Source organism: Tamandua tetradactyla, chromosome 9 (assembly GCF_023851605.1).
Source record: "Tamandua tetradactyla isolate mTamTet1 chromosome 9, mTamTet1.pri, whole genome shotgun sequence".
Taxonomy (NCBI): Eukaryota; Metazoa; Chordata; class Mammalia; order Pilosa; family Myrmecophagidae; genus Tamandua; species Tamandua tetradactyla.
In genome coordinates, this window is record NC_135335.1 from 29,460,306 (window position 1) to 29,480,161 (window position 19,856).

The 19,856-nt window shown below is 60.9% G+C and overlaps 1 protein-coding gene across 1 annotated transcript in view; it reads left to right on the plus strand.

Annotated features, from left to right (window-relative positions):
- PLXNA1 (plexin A1) overlaps window positions 1–19,856 on the plus strand; it is a 52,668-nt gene that overhangs the window by 18,626 nt on the left and 14,186 nt on the right. The window contains exons 8-22 of the mRNA XM_077116315.1: window positions 553–667; window positions 5,087–5,287; window positions 7,462–7,558; window positions 7,906–8,099; window positions 8,275–8,426; window positions 8,514–8,634; window positions 9,013–9,149; window positions 10,412–10,579; window positions 10,799–10,892; window positions 11,346–11,585; window positions 11,731–11,874; window positions 12,328–12,562; window positions 15,963–16,105; window positions 17,607–17,863; window positions 18,306–18,372. Of these exons, the coding sequence (XP_076972430.1) occupies window positions 553–667; window positions 5,087–5,287; window positions 7,462–7,558; window positions 7,906–8,099; window positions 8,275–8,426; window positions 8,514–8,634; window positions 9,013–9,149; window positions 10,412–10,579; window positions 10,799–10,892; window positions 11,346–11,585; window positions 11,731–11,874; window positions 12,328–12,562; window positions 15,963–16,105; window positions 17,607–17,863; window positions 18,306–18,372 (2,365 nt within the window). The remainder of the gene's footprint in view (window positions 1–552; window positions 668–5,086; window positions 5,288–7,461; window positions 7,559–7,905; window positions 8,100–8,274; window positions 8,427–8,513; window positions 8,635–9,012; window positions 9,150–10,411; window positions 10,580–10,798; window positions 10,893–11,345; window positions 11,586–11,730; window positions 11,875–12,327; window positions 12,563–15,962; window positions 16,106–17,606; window positions 17,864–18,305; window positions 18,373–19,856) is intronic.

The following is a 19,856-nucleotide window of genomic DNA, read 5'->3' on the forward strand; positions in this document are numbered from 1 at the left end:
GTGGGCTGGGGTATGAAGGAGGCCTCTGGAAGAAGGGCCTGGAGTTCAGCCCTGGGGAATGGAGAGTCCCTTAGTTTTCTGTTGTGCCTTTGCCTGTTGGTGGAGTGCTTCCCCACTGATTTGCTCCAACTCTTGAATTAGCAGCTACTGCGTGACAGGCAGGGCTATTGTTCCTGGGGGTAGATACAGCAGGGGTCAAAGAGAAAGCATGGAGCTTTTCTTCTTGGATGGGACTGGGAGGGATGTTGGGGGCAGAAGGAGCTATCTCAGCTAAGGCCTGAAGGTCTCAGAGTCTCATGACAGCAGGGCACAGGGCACCCATAACATGGGCCAGAGGAGTACCTGGGGACCAGGAGGTCCTTGAGGAAAAGCGGGAGGCAGTGTCCGGGGCCTCCTGAGATGCCAAGCTGGAAGCTGTGTGCAGGGCATGTGGTGGGGGGCATCCAGGCCGGGGAGGGTGCGGGGGCCAGGCCGCCCCAGGGCCTCACCCCTCCTTGTCCCTTTTCCTGCAGCTGCCCAGAGCCTCACCCCTCCTTGTCCCTTTTCCTGCAGCTGCCTGTCCTGTGTCAACGGCTCCTTCCCCTGCCACTGGTGTAAATACCGCCACGTGTGCACGCACCATGCCGCCGACTGCGCCTTCCTGGAGGGCCGTGTCAACATGTCCGAGGTAGAGTGGGGCCTGGGCCAGCGGGTTTGGGCTTCCAGAGGGTGAGCAGAGCTGGGCAGAGACAGAGCCCCTGGTGCTCCCTGTGGATCCGGGGCGGAGGAGGGGTGCTGCCCAGCCAGGACATCCAGAACACTGCCCAGTCAAGTCTCGCCAGCCCGTGGGCCCAGCCTCAGTTGGGGGAGTGGAGAAAGTTGTGCCAGGCAGGGAGCCTGGTTCTGGCAGGGGCTGGAGTGAAGGTGGAGGCCTTGGCTGGCTGGCTCGGGGCTGCTTGCACGGCGAGCTGGGGTCAGTCTATGAGGACTTGCAGCCAGGCTGGAAGGCCGGGGCAGCTAGAGGATGTTATGCTGGGCTGTCTTCACTCCAGGCCAGGCTGGTGGCCTTTGTTGGTAGCCGCTGGGTCTCATTTGTGAATCTGGGCTGCCCTTGGGGGAGGCAGAAACTCCCAGACAAGGTCCCTGCCCTCGGACCTCTTGTTTTGGGGCTGCAGACTAAAGGGACCTAGCAGTGGGCTGTGGGGAGAAGGCTCACTTCCCCGTCCCAGAGCTAGCTCATGGGTCCTAGGCAGCGTGGGGAGGATGCTTGCCCGAGGAGTCAAAGCTGGCATGGGATGGAGCTTGGAGTGTAGGCCCAGCTGGCCAGGCGGGACAGGGCCTGGATCACCACATTCCAGTTGTGGGTGAGGGAAAACTTGTACAATTAATTTGCAAAGCTGCCGGCCGCTTCCTGAGTCATTTGAAGCACTGCGTGGTAATTGATAGTAATTAGGTAGTAATTATTTTGGAACTTGGGCAAGCCATTGACTTCATTTACGAAGTGGTACCACTTCTCCTGGAACCTGCAGCTCTTAGGACAACAGGGGACAATCCCTGGGAACCAGAAGCCTGGAGTGGGGCGGGGACCCCCAGTGCCAGTCTTGGGGGAGTCGGGTGGGGGGAGTGGAGCTGGGATTTGGAACCTAGGCCCTTAACTGTGCTGTGTGGCTGTTGCTCACCATGGGCTGAAGGGGGCTGGAGGGTTGTGTCCGCCGTGGAGAGCTTGAGGGAGAGCAGAACCCAGGGCCTCTGGGGGCTGCGGCTCGGACTAGCCTGGACCGAGGGAGTACACGTGTGTGTTGAGTCCCCCTGGTACTCATCACTCTCTCCCCGCTTCCATCCTATCCCCTGGGAGGCCTTCCCTGACTGCCCATCTAGCCCTTCCATTTTGGCTCTGTCTGCTACCTGGCGTGACATTGCACATCCAGGTTTTTTGGCCCTGTCCCCTTCCATGAGTGAGCTTTCTGGAGGCCCTGAGCTTCAGGTCCCAGCGGGCACATCATAGCAGTGGAGGCAGATGCCGGGTGGCAGGGACCATGTCATGTGGCTGCTGGATGCCCACACAGGCGGTGTAAGAGCCAGGGATGGGGGCCAGGGCTGTAGGATGGGGGTAGGCCAGCATCCCAGGGATGGGAGGCAGGGCCACAGGACAGGGAAGGCCAGCGCCCCAGGAATGGGGAACAGGGCCACAGGACAGGGGAGGCCAGCCTTCCTGGGAGTGGGTGGAGCAGAAGGGCTCTGGAGGCTGACCCTCGTGTTTGGAGGTAGTGTGGTGGCAGAGGCCCTGTAGGCTGCTTGGGAGTTTGCATTTATTCCCAGTTGCAGAGGCAGGTGGCTCTGGTGTTGTGGGAGCTCCAGGTGGCAGTGGAGACGGGGGAAGAAATGGTTGTAACAGGCTTTGGAGGCCAGGGTAGCCCAGCCCCTCCGTGGTGGCTGCCTCTGACCCCCTCATCCCATCTAGGCTATTCAGCTCCAGGACAGTCATGGCCAGTGGAGGGAACTGACCCCTGAGTGAGTGACTTGAGGGGCCTGAGGACCCCAGAGAGGGCTATGCTCTAGGCTCCAGTTGCCTGGGAAGTAAGGACAGCAAGTGTGGAGTTTTCCTGTGAAGGGATTGGTGGGGGATGCTGAGGAAGAACATGGGATCTAGAATTCATTCCATAGTTACTTACTCTTTCCTGTAGCTATGCTAAAGGACAGACTGGAATCCTAGGTTTTATTTTAGGTATTTCTAGTCAGTGTTTTAATATATTCTCAGACTTTAAAAATGTATACTGTTTGGAAGAACTAGAATGCTTAATGGTCAATGACAATCACCACACTCTGCCACCCCCTCTCCCTGCCCTCTGGGATCCCTTCTTTCCATTTTTGGTTTAGATTCCTTTCTTCTGGTGCTGCCCTCCTTGCTCAGCCATGTGCTCGTGCTGTTTCTTGGTTTTTCCGTCTGAGATGCTGCTGTCAAGCTTCCTGCTGGGACCGTAGAGGCTCTGGCTCTCCTGTGCCTCTGTTGTGGGAAGGAAGCTCTGAGAGCCCCCACCCTGTGCTCCCTTGGCCTCCGCAGGACTCTGCGCTCTCAGTGAAGTTTGTTGTTTCATTTGTGGTGGGATCGAGCAGAGCACATGGAACACGGATAGCAGGGGTGGGGTGGAGGAGCGTAAAGAAAAAGGAGGAAGGGCCTGATTGGTGGGGTGGGTGAGCTCCTGGAAGTGGCTCCTTTGCAGCGAGAGGTGAGGGAGAAGCAGGTGCATTTCTGGAGGGGAGTCCTCGTCAGTGAAGTCTCTTGGTGGCTTTGGTCTCCCTGGGGAGTGAGAGGCGTGAATGGAGAGTTGTGGATTCCACCTGGGACCCTCCGAGCGTGCAGAATGTGGGTTGGAGCAGGTGGCACTGGGGAGACTAAGGCCCGGCAGAGGGGCCCTGCTTGGAGGCACCCTGAAGCACCCCAGGAGGAGCTGGTCAGCAGTGAGACCGCAGGGCACTACAATTAGAAATGCTCTTTTCTGACCTCTTAGGTGTGGCTGAGTAGAGCAGCAGTTCCCCCCGGCGCCTCCCTCCTGGCAGCTCCGGGCATCCCCCCGCTCTTACCCATTCACAGGCAGAGCCTACCTGCTTGGCCCTGTGGGTGTCTGCTTTGGGAGAGGGAGTAGCTGAGAGAAACTGGGCCCTGGGAGCCCCCAGCAGTCACACTGCATCTCAGGGAAGGCAGCGTAGGTTCCAGCCAGAGAGGAACAGAATGAGCCCCAGGGCCCAAGGCAAGGCTGAGGAGCAGGTAGGAGGGCAGGGAGAGGCGAGGTACAGGCAGACAGCACTTCGGGTTGCTGGGCGGGCTGGGCAGAACTGAGCAGGTTCCGTCTGGCCTACTCTGCCCCTTGCTGCCTGTTGTGCTGGCACTGGGGAGTGTTCATGGATGCGTGGGCAGTGCTGGGGCCCTGGGGGACCCCTCCTTGGACCTTTCAGCACCAGTGTGGCCCAGGCCTTGCCCTAGCCCGCTGCCTGCCTGGGTGCTTTTTGCTTGTGGTGGGTGGCAGTAAAGGGCTCAGCCTCTTCTGGGACCACTTGAGGGGCAGGCCTGGGCTTGGACATGAAAGGACGCTTAGAGCCCCCACCGATCCCTTTCTTATAACTAGGACCTTGAGCCCCAGCGAGATGCCAGCCGATGGGGATGCAGACCCCACAGCCTGAGACCCACCAAGGATAGACAGGGGCTGGCCACCCAGGCAGCAGGGAGGGTTAGGGGTCTGCCTGGACCAAGGGAAGTGGAGGGAGCAGTCAGTGTGAGGGTGAGTCCACAGGAGCATCCCTGGGCTAGGGGCAGGGCACTGCTCTAGGCTTTCCTTGCATGGAGACCAGCCCTGGGGCCCCTCAAGAACAGGGAAGCGCTGTATTAAGTGCGGACCCCCGTGTACGCCAGGCCTGAGCACTGAGCTGGAAGTACTTCTCTTGCCGGTGGGGCCAGTGGCCGCGCCCCACCCAGGTGGGAGTGTCAGCGGGGTGGGAGCATTCCTGCACACCCACTTGCCCGCCAGGCCCCAAAGGACTGGACCGGAGTTTGCACCCCCGCTTTGGGCCCTCAGCTCTCTGTGGAGCGATCCCGGCCAGCACCCGCCTTGGGAACTGGCGTGGGGCTTGGGGACTACCGCCTGTTTGCAGCATCTCTATTTAAAGCCCAGCTCAAGGGTGGCCCCACGGGGCTGTCTCCTCTGCTGCCAGCCTGCTGCAAGGAGGCTGGGCCGTTGCATCAGTTATTGTTGCTGAAACTTGGGCCCCTGGGGCCCCGGGCTGTTTTTCTGCAGGGCTCCGGTTATTTTTATCCACTCCCTGGGTTCCCAGCTGAGAGCTTCCAGCCCTAGAGCCCCACTTGGGGCTGCTTCTGCCTCAAGGGCCCTTTCAGCTGTGGGGCAGATGGGGCTCCTCCGGTTGCCAGAGCTGTGAGATCCTAGGACATTGGGGTGAGCAGGAAGCAAAGCCCAGACCTCCTGCCTCAGTTTACCTGCGTATAAAGTGGGCACAGCAATGCCTGCCCTGCAGAAGCCCAGGTTGCACAACCAGACGTGGTCAGGGACCACCTGGGACCACCTCCTGCTCAGCTGAAGCCTTGTTGCCCCCTCAGGACTGCCCCCAGATCCTGCCCTCCACGCAAATCTATGTGCCTGTGGGAGTGGTCAAGCCCATTACCCTGGCAGCCCGGAACCTTCCACAGCCACAGTCAGGCCAGCGCGGGTATGAGTGCCTCTTCCACATCCCAGGGAGCCCGGCCCGTGTCACTGCCCTGCGCTTCAACAGCTCTAGCCTGCAATGCCAGAACTCCTCGGTAAGTGCAAGCGAGCAGGTGTGGGAGCCTGCAGGGGCCATCCCTTCCACACCTTGGGATCTGGGCTGTGCTTGCTAGGAGGGATGGTGCAGATTGTGCACAGGCAGGAGGCACTGCTCGCTCCGGAGTGGCCCACCTGGGTGTTGGGGCAGACACACCACAGTGGGGGTGGCAGCTGGGGAGACACCAGGGCACTTGGTGGGAGCACATCTCAGATGTGGAAGTGGGTCACTCCAGAAAAACGTAGTCAGACGTGCAGTATTTGGCTCTATGTGCAACATTCCAGAAGCTGGCTGAGGAAGTTGGATTCTGAGTGTGTCTGCTAGTCTCTTGTCATCCCAGTCACTCCAGACGAGCCAGAGCCAGGGTCCTGAAGCCCATGAGGTCAATTTATCCCTTACGTTCCCATGGCCAAATGGCGCTCAGGGCTCTGTGCATTTGCTAATTAGCAGAAGGGTGTTTGTTGCCTGGGTGCAGAGAGAAAGGCACATTTGGAGCTTCTGATGCAAATGCTCCGATGTTTTAAAAGCTCAGTGAATTCAGCAGGGAGGCAGTTTTTTAGAAAGAGCCCAAACCTTTCCTGGGTGTGCAGGCATGAACTGTGGGTGGCCCATTTCTAGTCTCTCCTTTGGCTCACACTGTGACCTCCGCAGGTGCCTGTTACTCTCTGGGCCTCAGTTTCCCCATCTATTCAGAAAGCAATGGATACCCTTTGGGACCATTTCCTGGAGTTGGTTGAGGCCCACATGGGGGGATGTTTCCTTTGGCTATCTGTGAAGCCAGGGGAGGGTCCTTGATGAGGCCAGAGGTCCATCTCCCTGCAGCTGTCTGTCCCAGCAGGGTGGGGAGGGGTCTGTGGCCTGCAGCAGGCCTATCCAGGGGTCACTCGGCCCCACTTGGCCCAGGCTCTGCAGTGCACAGGTAGACCCCTGGCATGTCCTCTTCCACCTTCTCAACTCCGACCATTCCCTCTCCCTCCTCCCCTCTTCTGATCTCTGGCTCCCTGTCTTTGCCCCTGTCTTTCACCCTCTCCATCTCTCCAACTGCCTCCCTCTGATTTTCTCCATCTTCTCTCGTCTGTCTCTCTCAGTCTGTCTGCCTGGACTTCTTGTTTCTACACCCCATCCCCATCTCTCTTGGCCTCTGTTCCTGTGTTTCCCTTACCGTCTTCTCCCTCTCTCCCTCCCACCCTCCCTTCTTGCCAGGCCCACATTTATCTTCCCTGCAGCCGTGTTTAAAAGGAAAAGGGAGTATCGGGAGAATTTGATAGGATCCAATTAAATTCCTTCAGATAAAATAATGATGAATTGCCAAGCCGCCCCTTGGAGGCGCCGGGCTCCCTCACCTCCCCCCCCCCATCACGGAATGGAGCTGAGGTCATTCACTGCAGAAAGTGGGACATGGCTGGAAGCCTCAGGCCAGGCTCCTGGGGGCTGAATGGGGGTAGGGGAGGGATGGAGGTCAGAAGGAAAGTCAGAGCCTTGGGTGACAGTTCTTCCCCTAGGTGGGGACACCCACCACCCCTCTGCACTCTTCTTGGCAGTCCTGGAGTAGGGATTGCCGATTCCATTCTGCTGACAAAGAGACTGAGGTTCATAGAGCATCTCTGACATGTCCCAAGAGCCCAGCTGTGAAGTCCTTGTTTCTGAGTGTAGGCTGGGGAGTCCAGGGCAAAGGGCTCCTTATGGATGGGGACTGTCTTGGGGGCGATCTCGCTGAGGCTGACCCTGAGAACGGGGCAGGTCAGCTGTGGAGGGGGCGCCTCATAGGCAAAGGTATGGCTCCTGGAGGGAGGCGGGGTACCTTAGCACCCGGGAAGGGGACCTGTTGGGGGACACAGGGGAGGAGAAAACTGGACTGGGCTGCAAAGCCAGCCCCTCTGGTCGCTTGTTTCTGGTGACTGTGGAGGTGTCAGGATCCAAGTTGGAAGTGCCAGTCTCACTTAGAAGGCTTGGTGCTGGGGACTCAGCCCAGGGGAACCCCCAGACCCCACATCCCAGCTGGGTTACCAGCAGCGAGTCCCAGGTGTAGCTGCTAGGACCTCCTTGGGGCTCATAGTGAGGAGGGCCCTGGGGGAAGGTGTTGCTAGGAGGTGGTGGCCCCAGGAGCCTGTGTGTCCCTGTGACCCTGGGCAAGCTGGGCGTCTGAGCTGCCTCCTGCTGCTGGCCCTGCAGTATTCTTACGAGGGCAACGACATCAGCGACTTGCCCGTGAACCTGTCTGTGGTGTGGAATGGCAACTTCGTCATTGACAACCCCCAGAATATCCAGGGTGAGCTGGGGGAGGAGGGCAGGCGGGGAGGGGCTGTGCACGAGGCCGGGCTTGGGTGGGATTGGCAGGTGGAACCGCTGGGTGGGCAGAGCCAGCCACAGGGATCGGTGGGTGGGGCCTGGGCGTGGCTGTGGGCGGGGACAGTGGGTGGAGCTGCCCACCAGGCTGTGGGGGCCCTCCAGCTTGGTGGTTGCTGGTGGGCGGGGCCGGTGAGTGGGCGGGGTCAGCTGCGGGGACAGTGGTTGGAGTTGTAGACCCGTCTGTGGCCCCCTAGCTTGGTGGTGTCTGGTGGGTGGGGCCATGTGGGTGGGTGGGGTCCCCCTGACCCTGAGGCCCACCTTCTCCAGCGCACCTCTACAAGTGCCCGGCCCTGCGAGAGAGCTGTGGCCTCTGCCTCAAGGCCGACCCACGCTTCGAGTGCGGCTGGTGCGTGGCCGAGCGCAGGTGCTCGCTGCGCCACCACTGCCCCGCCGACTCGCCCGCCGCCTGGATGCACGCCCGCCACGGCAGCAGCCGCTGCGCCGACCCCAAAATCCTGAGGGTAGGCGGAGGGGGGTTGGGGGGCAGAGGGGGTGCCCAGCAGCTCTCCCGCAGCCCCCAGACTACTTCTGACCCCACCAGCGTGCTGCTCCCCGCTGATCCGTGACCCCCATGGCACATCCGCCCCTGGCTGCACTGCTGTCGGGCGCTGGGCCCAGCCTCTGTCCTTCCTGCAGCTGTCCCCCGAGACCGGCCCGCGGCAGGGAGGGACGCGACTCACCATCACCGGGGAGAACCTGGGCCTCCGGTTCGAGGACGTGCGGCTGGGCGTGCGCGTGGGCAAGGTGCTGTGCAGCCCCGTGGAGAGCGAGTACATCAGCGCCGAGCAGTGAGTACAGCGATCCAGCGAGGCGCGCCCTGGGCTGCGGGGAGGTCTGTGCCCTCACCAAGACCTCCCGTCCCCACCGCCCTGCAGGATCGTCTGTGAGATTGGAGACGCCAGCACGGTGCGCGCCCACGATGCGCTGGTGGAGGTGTGCGTGCGCGACTGCTCCCCGCACTACCGGGCCCTGTCCCCCAAGCGCTTCACCTTCGTGGTAAGCCCTGGGCCTGCTGGGGCCTTGCCTCCCTGCCGCCCCGCGGAGGGGTTTGTCTGGGCATGGGGGGCTCTGGGGGCCCAGGAGTGGCCCCCCTCCACTCCCTTAGGAACCTCTTGGCCAGGCCCATCTCTGTTCCTTCCCTCATGGGTTTAAATGCCCTGCCCCTTCCTCTTCTTGTCGATTGGGTCCAGCCTGGAGGTCCCCTCCACCACCTCGAGCCTGCTCCCGTGGGTTGTGTGCCCGCCTGGCATCCAAGACCCTGGGGGTGCAGGGCTGGGGGCCCTCAGCTCGCAGCATGGGGACGCCTCGTGGTCTGGGCACAGTTGGAGACACGTGGGCCACGCAGGCGCCCTCATGGCTTCCCTTTTCCCACAGACGCCAACCTTCTACCGTGTGAGCCCTGCCCGCGGGCCTCTCTCTGGGGGCACCTGGATTGGCATCGAGGGGAGCCACCTGAATGCAGGCAGTGATGTGGCCGTGTCCATCGGTGGCCGGCTCTGCTCCTTCTCCTGGTACGGGGCCGTGGAGGGGAAGCGGGGCCGGTCCAGGGCTGCACACCTCTTTCTGGCTCATGTTAGCTGCCTGTCCCCTCCCGTCGCCTGCCTAGGAAACAAGGGGGTTTAGAGAGCCTGGCTGGGGTGATCACCATGGAAACCCAGAGGCGGGATGAAGTTACCATGGCGACAGGGGCTGCCTCCAAAGTGGAGAAGGGAAGAGCTGGGCAGGTGGGCGGGGCCCAGCCTCCAAGGGGCGGGCCTGGCTGCCTGGCTGCCTCAGGCCTGCTCCTGGCCTTCCAGAGGGCTGGTGGCTGGAGGTGGACGATGAGGGAACTCCCTCAGGAACTACATAAAAAGTAGTGAAAAAAAATAATTTGAGAGAGGAAAAAAAAATCCTAACAAAAGCCGTGAGGCTTGAAGTGGATAATTTTAGATTAGGGATGATAATGGAGCGGCCCTTTAAATATTTTCCTGCAGTAATTACCCGTTATCAGCACTAATCACGGATGTTTGTAGCCACGCTGAGCTGGGCTGGTGGTGGCGAGGCCTCCCCATGGGTAGCAGAGGCGGCCGTGGGGATGGGGACGGGGCGGGATACTCAGGTGCAGGGAGGGTGGGTGCTGCTCCCTGGCGGGGATGAGCCGGTGGGCGCCCCAGGAGAGGGGGAGTCAGCTCCTGTATTCAGTTGAGGGGCAGGGCGAGGGGTCTGCCTTGCTCGAGGAACTGCGAGTGGGCACTGAGCTGACCTGGGGTGTCCTGGGACTCTGAGGTCTGGCCCTTAGTGAGGCAGAGCTGGACAGACGAAATCGAGGCTGGCAGAGTAGCCAACAAGGCTGATCGGAGTGGGCGCTGTTCTGGGGGGGACCCTCGTGAGCCCAGTCCCCAGCCCACCAGGGCAGAGCACCTGGCCGATTCGGGGTCCCTGCTTGGCTGAGCTCAAATGCCCAGGGGAAGTGGGCAGGGGCAGGTAGGTCAGGCCAAGCCTGGGCTGCCAGGTGGGGCAGTGCGGGTGGGTATGCCCGCAAGGGCCCATGGGGCGGGAGAGGGCACAGTTAAGCCTACGACAGGGCCTATGGCATTGTGGCAGTAGCTGAAATAATGAACCAGCTCGTTCCACCCAGCGTCCCTGTTCTGCAGATGAGTTGGTGAGGCCCAGCAGGTCCAGTGCCTGGCCACGGTCACACGGCTTGCTTTCTCACCTTGAGAGTGAGCTCCTACACCTGTGTTCTGAAGCCCCCCCCCCCCCCCACTGTCCTTCTGCGGACCCTCCCTTCCAGGAGAAACTCCCGGGAGATCCGGTGCCTGACGCCCCCCGGGCAGAGCCCTGGCAGCGCCCCCGTCGTCATCAACATCAACCGCGCCCAGCTCACCAATCCCGAGGTGAAATACAACTACACGGAGGACCCCACCATCGTGAGGATCGACCCCGAGTGGAGCATCAACAGGTGGGGGGCGGGAGCTGTGGCTCTGTCTTCCGCTTCCTCTGCACGGTTGGGCCGTGCTGTGCTCTGAGCCCAGGACCGAGGCCTGGGTGCTGCCTTTTGTGGGGGTGGGGTGGGGGGCAGTGTTGGCTGGGCCGCCTGGCACCCCCCTGCTTATGCCGGCTCAGGTGAGGGCACCCTGAAGCCCGTCCAGTGACCCCTTCCTCTTCCTCCGTCTCCCAGCGGGGGGACCCTTCTGACGGTCACGGGCACCAACCTGGCCACCGTGCGCGAACCTCGCATCCGGGCCAAGTACGGAGGCGTGGAGCGGGAGAATGTGAGTCCTCAGCCTCGCCCGGCAGGCCCTCATCCACTTTTCAGCTGGGCCCAGCCTCAGCTGTGTGGGGAGGCCCCGAGGGAAGGAGGTGGTCCCTCCCAGCCCACGGTGGGCTCCTCCATCTGCTCCCCGTGGGCTCACCTGTCCCTGTGAAGAGCTCCCTCTGCCTCTCTCCATGGCCCCTGGCACTCAGCACTGTGTGGGGGAAGCAGGCAGCCAGAGACAACCCCCCTGCCCCCCCATCCTGGGCAGGCATGAACCTGGCCTGGGGTAGGCTGCCTGTCTTCTAGCTTTTAGGGTGGTCCCATGGAAAACCTGACCCTGGGGAGGTGAGGGAGGTGAGGTGGGCCTGTGCCAGGTACCCAGGCCCCTCAGAGACCCCCAGGCAGGTGGGGCATGGTGGGGTGCCATCGGTGCACCTCGCAGGTCCCTGCACACGCCCTGTGCCCCCAGAGCTGCATGGTATACAACGACACCACCATGCTGTGCCGGGCCCCCTCTGTGGACAACCCTGTGCGGACCCCACCCGAGCTGGGGGAGCGGCCAGACGAGCTAGGCTTCATCATGGACAACGTGCGTGCCCTGCTTGTGCTCAACACCTCCAACTTCCTCTACTACCCCGACCCTGTGCTGGAGCCCCTCAGCCCCACGGGCCTGCTGGAGCTGAAGCCCAGCTCCCCCCTCATCCTCAAGGTAGGCCCACCCTGGAGCTGAGCCGGACACTCTGGGGTCTCAGCGGCCCGACCGGAGGTGGGCAGGACCTGGCAGGGAGGGGGAGTGGCCCCTGCTCTGTGTCCCCTCAGCCCGGGTCTCTCGGCTCCCCCTGCCGCCTGCACAGGGCCGGAACCTCCTGCCACCCGCCCCAGGGAACTCTCGGCTCAACTACACGGTGCTCATTGGCTCGACGCCGTGTGCACTGACGGTGTCCGAGACGCAGCTGCTATGCGAGTCACCTAACCTCACGGGGCAGCACAAGGTCACGGTATGTCTGCAGGTCCCCTCCTATCCATCTGTCTGTCTACAGGAAAAACCAGGGCCTGTAGCCGACCCGGGATTTAAGGGGCCACTTTGACCTGCCGACTTTGGCCCCAGTCCGGGGAACCCACCTCTGTCACCTCTGTGGCTGCACCCCCAAATTGCTTCCAGCCCAGAGAAAGCCCAGTTCTAGTCCAAACCCTCACTCCACCCTCATCCTGATCTTGGCCTCAGACCTGCGACTGCCCAGAGCTCTGGCTGAGGTCTGAGCCTGCCTGATGGGCCTGGGCACCTACCTGAAGTCCCAGGATCCCCTAGTGTTCGCCAGAACACTCTGGCTGGCAGGACATTGCTCACAAGTGATGGCTGTGGGTGGGCAGTGGGAGGCCCTGAGCAGGCAGTGGGGGGTTCCTAAGCTGGCAGAGGGGAGTCCTTGAGCATTTCCACCCAACCCTGGCAGGTGCGGGCGGGTGGCTTCGAGTTCTCACCAGGGACACTCCAGGTGTACTCAGAGAGCCTGCTGACCCTGCCGGCCATCGTGGGCATTGGCGGGGGCGGGGGCCTCCTCCTGCTGGTCATTGTGGCTGTGCTCATCGCCTACAAGCGCAAGTCACGTGACGCCGATCGCACCCTCAAGCGCCTGCAGCTGCAGATGGATAACCTTGAGTCCCGCGTGGCCCTCGAGTGCAAGGAAGGTCTGCTGGGGCTGTGGTCGCTGGGGATTGGGGAAAAGGGGGTGGGCTGGAGGGCTGGGGGCTCCCCGGGGACATTTGCTGGCTCGGAGCTGGCTCCTGTCCCACCTGCTGACTCCTGCGCTCTTGCCAGCATTCCTGGTGGTCTTGCTGGGCCAGGCCTGGCTGCAGGGGGCCTGGAACTGGCAATTTCTGTGGCGTGTAGCTCAGTACACATTCCCTGGAGCCCGACTGCCTGGTTTGGCATCTCAGGGTCATAAGACCTTGGACAGGTCACTTTGTGTGCCTCAGTTTCCCCAGCTGTAAAATGGGCGTGTTGCCAGCCCCAGCTTTACTGGGTCCTGGGAGTGTGGGTGTGAAGCTGTGCATGAAGGCTTACGGGCAGTGGTGGTGCCCAGGGGTGTTAACTGGGGGTCTTCTGTATGTGTGCACGGGCCGGTCCAGCAGGAATGGACCGTCTGAGCTTTTGTGCGTTCCTCACGCGACAGATGCTGATGCAGCCCAGCTGGTCCTGGGACAGGTGGGGAGTCAGATGTGGCCTTTGTCCCAAGGAGCTCAGCTTTGGGGCCAGGCTGCCCTCCATCCTGCCTAAAACAGAGCACTGGAGTCGATTGTGACTCTTGGTTATGCGGGGCTTCAGCCAAAAGGGTCCTGTGTGGGCTTTTGTGCAGGAAGGTCAGGGGTGACTGTTTTCAGGCGTGGCTGGGACAAGGTGCTCAAGCTCTGTTTCCAGGAGTCACTTTTTACCCAGTGCTGTCCTCACTCTCGGGTGGGATCTTCCCTGAAAGTCCAGAAGCTGCCATCGCTGGGCAGCTTGGGCCATGCACCCGTTGCTAAGTCAACCTCTGATGGCCAGACCTGGGTCTTGCGCCCTGCCCCCAGAGCCCACCCTACCTGAAGCCCCCCCAACTGATAGTGGGTATGTAGCTCCCCAAGTGCAGGTGGGGTGTGCATTAGGGAGAGTGACGATGCATTCCAGGCAGGCAGGATCACAGAGCTGCCAAGTGGGCAGGGTCACCAGGAAGGGTTAGGATGGCGGCCCCCAGCCATCACTTGTCATCCACATAGAGCCTGGGGGCCATGGAGAAGCTAGTATGCCCAAAGTTACACCCTTGTCCTTGGCTTAGCAGGGGCCTGACTCCAGGCTGGTATGCTTCCCAGCTTCCTCATCCATTGTTCTGGAATTTGAGGGCTGTGGCTGGTGGGGTTGGGGGTAGAATAGATGCAGGGAGCAAGAGGGTGGGCCTTGGGGCCAGGGGCTGGGGGTGGAGTCCAGAGAGGCTTCAGTTAGGGCCATGGCATGTATGTCCACTCCAAGGCAACAGCCCTTGGCCTTGCAAGGACAGGATTGGCAGCCACCGAGCTATGCTAACTTCCCTAGCTGGCCTTCACCGCTTTGCGGCTTGAGTGCCTCCCCACAGCCGTCCCTGATGGCTGGGCCTGCCTCTGGCTCTACGACATGCCTCTCTGATTCCGGTGGGCAATGGCTTACCAAGTCCCATGGTTGTTCCCAGGAGCACATGCAGTAATCACAAATTTGGGCAGTTGTGGAACATTTGTTGGGAGCCAGGTATGTCTTGGAACATTTTATGAATATCAGCTCACCAAATTCCTCCCCACTGTAGAGGGCAGATACTGTTCCTGTTAGAGGTGAGGAGAGAGAGCTAAGCGGACTGTGTAGGATATGATGATAGGGTTCTCGAGGGAATCAGAACCAATGGCATTTATGTGCATTTGTGCATAGTAAGAGACATTATTATAAGGAATTGGTTCATGCAGTGGTGGGAGCTAGCACGTTTGAAATCCACAGGCTATGTGACAAGTTGGAAACTCCAATAAAGGCAAAGCTGAAGTCCTTAGCCTGAATTCTTCAGGAACAGCTGGCTGGCTGGCAATTCTGGCAAGAGCCAATGCTGACTTTGAAGCAGAAATAATTCTTCTGACCTCCAAAACCCTAAATTCTGGCTTTTTAGATCTGCACTTCATTGGATGAGGAGACTTCCCTACATTGTTGAGGGCAAGCTCCTTTGTTGATGGTAGATGCATTTGACTGACTATAGATGCAGATCCCATCTTGAAACACTTTCACATCAAAGGCAGGCCAGTGCTTTACTGAACAACTGGGCACCTTTAACCAAGTTGACACATGAAATCATTCATCACAGGGACCAACTTGTCCCATTTCTCCCAGGACATGCTTAGTTTTCAAATTGAAAGTCTCATATCTGGGAACCCTTCAGTCCTAGACAAGCCTAAGGGTGGCCCAGGACTCGGCTGAGTTTCAGAGGACTGTATGGCTGCTCCCTGGCTCAAGTGGAAGCTCCTGCTCTCTCTGGGGATTCTAACAGGATAGAGTCAGTGCATGTTGAGGTGGGGTGAGAGACAGTGCTGGGGTGCTGGGCCAGGAGTGGAGTTATGCAGGAGAGGTCTCCCCGGGCCTCCTGAGAAGGACTGTCTGCCCAGGCTGGCAGGGCCCATTACCTTTATCTGCTGGTATGTGTGCTAGGTGTAGTGGCAGGCAGCTGCCTCAGGGATGGCCAGGCGGAGATAACCGGAACGCTGGCAGCGGTGCTCGGGAGATGAAAGGCACAGGCTTTTAATTAAAGCTGCCAGACGTCTCCACACAGCCCCGCTTGCTCCTCTGGCTCCTGATCTGATAGCGGGTTCCTCAGGCTGCCGTGGGGGTGACGCCTCCCAGCTCTGGAATGCTCCGTCTGGGCCTGCCTGGCAGGTTGTCAGGTGTGGCCCAGCTCCCAGCCCCACCAGCCTTTGTTCCTGAAAAAGGCAGGGTGGCTTAGAAATGGGGCAGGGCCCCCTGTGCCCGGAGACCCCCCCACCCCTAGTGGTTGTCCCTTTGCTTATCTCCTCTTGGGGCCTGGAGTGTGCCGTGCTGCAGTTATCCAAGTATGGGGGGACTTGGAGTTTTGAGAAGAGCCTGCCACTCCTGGTCTGGGGCTTCTGCCCACACTCGCCATACCTGCCCGCGCCCCATCCCTCCAAGGTAGCAGGTCCCATGGGGTGCCAGAGGGAGGCACCCCTGACCCCTGGGACTCAGGGAAGGAGCCAGCACGCCAGTGTCACCCTGCCCTTCTCCCCACCCCAATGCCCAGTGTCCGGCACACAGGAAAGCCCCACTTAGTCCAGCCCTAATGTCAGCTGTTCCTTTGCTTCTCTCTTGTTTAATCCTTGGGATGACCCAGTGAGGCAGAGCATTTTTATCCCTTGAGTTAAGGCCAGGGAAACTGAGGCTCACGGAGGTACAGTGGTTTCCTTAAGGGCATGCAGCCAAGGAGTGGTTGGGCCGGGTTGGAGCCACGCCTGAGCATGGGGGTTCCCAGGTGCTGGGCGGACAGAGTCCCCATCTGCCCTGGCCAGCCACCTCTGATGCCACGTCTGGTTGCAGCCTTTGCAGAGCTGCAGACGGATATCCACGAGCTGACCAGTGACCTGGATGGTGCCGGCATCCCATTCCTCGACTACCGGACGTATGCCATGCGGGTGCTGTTTCCCGGGATTGAGGACCACCCCGTCCTCAAGGAGATGGAGGTGGGGCGCTGGGCACGAGGATGCTGGGCCCTTGGCATGGTCTGGGCCTGCGGGGCTCCAGGGCTCAGCCAGGCATGAAGGGTGTGGGAAGCAGGGTGGTGGGCCTTGGCTGCTGCTGGCCGGCGCGGCGGGCCTTCATTCCACTAGAGCCTCGGGACCTCAGGAAGGGGGCTGACAGTGGGGCGGGGGTACCAGGCCACATCCCAGCCTGCAACCCTGAGCCTGGGCCCCCGCAGCTTCCCCAGGTGCCAATCTGTGTGCACCTGCTGCCTTTGTTTGGCTTCCCAGTCACCCGTGTCCACCTGCAGTCACCCGGGTGGTCCTGGGTGCTGCCTGGGTGGGGTCCTTCCCCACGGGGTGTGCTGGGAGGAGCAGGCGCCCTACGAAAGTTTGCTGTGTCTGCCAAAGTGGGGACCCACAGAGTCAGATTGCTTGGCTGGGAGCACCCAGGACCTTGGCATGTCAGGACGGAGTTTTAGGTCCTGACTTTGAATCCAGTGCCCTCGGCCAGGAGCATCCCGACTGCACCCTTCCAATGTCAGGAAGCCCATGCTCTGGGAGAGCGCCTGCGGCTCTGAGGGTGGGACTGTCCCCTTTGAGCTCAACCGGGATGGGCCCAGGGCCACCACCTTGCTCTCCGGGTTCGATGCCATTGTGGAGACTCCCACAGTGTGGCCCCTGCCCCTCCCTCTCCCATGTTCCCAGTGCTACAGCTGCCCATCCCTGTTCATGGCTGTGTGTGCACGCCTGGTACCTCATGGCTGTGTGTGCACACCTGCTACCTCATGGTTGTGTGCACGCCTGGTAGCCTGGTACCTCATGGCTGTGTTTGCATGTCTGGTATCTCATGGTTGTGTGCATGCCTGGTACCCCATGTGTGTGTGTGCATGCCTGGTACCTCGTGGTTGTGTGCACACCTGGTACCCCATGGCTGTGTGCACGCCTGGTACCTCATGGCTGTGTGCATGCCTGGTACCTGCCACCCGTCTGCTATAGAACTTGGTTTGGTCAAGCCAGCCAAGGCTGGGAACTGGGCATCCATGGCCACCTCACGGAGAGAAACCTCCTGTCCAGACAAGCCTTGGTATAAATGAGAGAGACCGTTTGCCCTGGAGCCAGCCATGCCTGCACTCCATCCCCTTTTCCCCACTTCCACGCTGGGTGGCCTTGAATTAGCCTCTTCCCCTCTCTGGACCTCATCTGTGAAGTGGGAGGGATGGTCCTGGCTGTTATTGTTGCGAGAGCTGGGCATCAGATGCCATGATCAGGAGGCGGGGACTGCTGGAGGCCCGACTGGGGAGGGACTGCCCACGGGGTCTGGCCATGGACAGGGCAGCAGGAGCAGGCCTGGGTCCCTCCTGCTCATTCCGTGCTGCTGGGGTTTGTGGTTGCAGCTGTGGTTCCCAGGATGCACACGTGCACACGTGCACATGTGCACGTCTCTCCCCTGCTGAGCTGGGGGCCCCCTGGGGGTTCTGAGCAGGCCGGGGACCTCCCACAGGTGCAGGCCAACGTGGAGAAGTCGCTGACGCTCTTCGGGCAGCTGCTGACCAAGAAGCACTTCCTGCTGACATTCATCCGCACGCTGGAAGGCCAGCGCAGCTTCTCCATGCGCGACCGCGGTAACGTGGCCTCACTCATCATGACCGCCCTGCAGGGCGAGATGGAGTATGCCACGGGCGTCCTCAAGCAGCTGCTCTCTGACCTCATCGAGAAGAACCTGGAGAGCAAGAACCACCCCAAGCTGCTGCTGCGACGGTGAGCCATGGACCTCAGAGAGGCCTCCTGCCGCGGAGGCTGTCCCCTTGGGGCTGGTGTAGGCCCAGTGGGGTGGGGGGCTGTCGCTGCCGCCCCCCCCCGAGTTGCCCTCGGCATCATCTCTGCTCCCGGACAGATCCAGGTCGTCCATTCAATGACGCTTACAGCTGCGTGGGGTCCCTGTGCCCAGAATGCTCCCGGCCTGGGACCCCCGGGGGGTCCCCAGTGCTGAGCCCGAGTTCCCACGCTCAGGGCCGGGGCCTGAGGTCCATGGCTTCCCGCCCCCCGGCCATGTCACTGGCTGTCCTTTCAAGCCCTAATCTTGTGCGGCCAGAGGGAGGGAGTGGAGCGCAGTGAACGGGGTTTGAGGAAGGCTGACATCTCTGTTGGGTGGCGGGAGTCATTCCACGGCCTGCCCGTTTTCTGACCCCCCACCCCCCAGGACTGAGTCTGTGGCAGAGAAGATGCTGACCAACTGGTTCACCTTCCTTTTATACAAGTTCCTCAAGGTAGGCGGGGAAGCTGGGGAGGAGAGGATGGGGCCTCTGGCATGGGGATGAAAGGGGAGGAGGGAGAGATGAGCGCCAGGGAATGAGAGGGAAGGAGAGCTGCAGGTGAGAGGGGATAGGTGGAGAGATCTCAGCTGAGTCCCGGGCTCAGGCATGTGCATGACCCTCCCCCCTCGCTGCCTTCGTCTGTCCTGCGGGAGCCTGTCCTCTCCCAGCCAGCTCTGTGGGTGTGGGTATCCGCTCTGTAGGCTGTCGTCTGAGTTCAGTGACTGGCGAGCGCTGAGCTGGAGTTGGGGTGTGGGCCCTGTCTCCTCTGCCATGCACATGACCTGGAGCTGGCCCAGGTTGAGGAGCGCGAAGGGCAACCCCTTTCCTGCATGTCAGCACCCAGCCCTGGGCCAGCCAGGGGACAAGGGTGGAGGGGGTGGAGGTTGGAGAACTCCCGTCTGCTGTACGTCATGGGAAGGGGCTGATGGCTGCCTTAGAGCTTCCTTTGTGGTGGCCAAGGCCTTGGTGACCCTCCCAACCAGCTCAGACTCCCCCCCCCCCCCAAGGATGGGAGGTGGGCCCCAGCGGAGTGTTTGTTGGGGGCTGCAGCTAGGTGCTCTTAAAAACTGGGAGCTCCCCCAGGGAAACCCAAAGTTCTGGCTTTCCTTGAAAAATCTGAAGTCTTGGACCCCGGGGCAGTGTGGTCCCAGGGAGGGAGTAGCTGTGCCCCATTTGTGCATGTTACCCCCACCGGCTGGACAGGGTGGCTGCAGCAGCTAGGAGGCTTGGTGGGGAGGCCGGGTCTGCGCTGATGCTTGGCTCCTGATTGCAGTGCTGCTGCCCCTCATTCTCGGCTACTTCTTACTTGCACGGGTCACATGGCTTCAGTGCAAGTTGACCCCCACCTCCAGCAGGAAATGGGTGGGCTCCAGGTACACAAGGCAGCCCTGCCCTCCTGCAGCCCACAGCTGGCCTGGGGCGAGACTGTTGATGAGAACTTAGTAACAAGCAGGAGAGAATCCTGTACTGTGTTGGTAGGTGGTATGTGCTGTGGAAACGGGTGGGACGAGGGGGGCAGGCATGTCGGGGAGGACAAGGGGCGAACAGTCCTGAAGGAGGGGAGCTGTGAGCTGGGTCGGGCAGGGGACCCAGGCAGAGGGGACAGAGGTAGGAATGGGGGGCTCCAAAGAGGGGGCTGGGCCACTGAGAGGGCCTTATGAGTCTTTCCTGAGCTCAGCACCTCCCCCTGCCCATGGCGACCACCTTTTTAGCGTTTCTCAGAACTCAGCAGATATTACAAAGTTGTGTGTTTCCTATAAAAAAAAAAAAGTGCACTCGGTGAGGACCGGCTGCTGCATTTGCATGCTCTCCCAGGGGTGCTCTGCCAGCCCAGAGAACCCATCTCAGGCCAGGCTTACTACAAACAGCGGTCCCGAGCCATGGCTTCACCTTCATCGATCACTGTCTCATCCTCATTCTCCACACCCAGAGAAAGA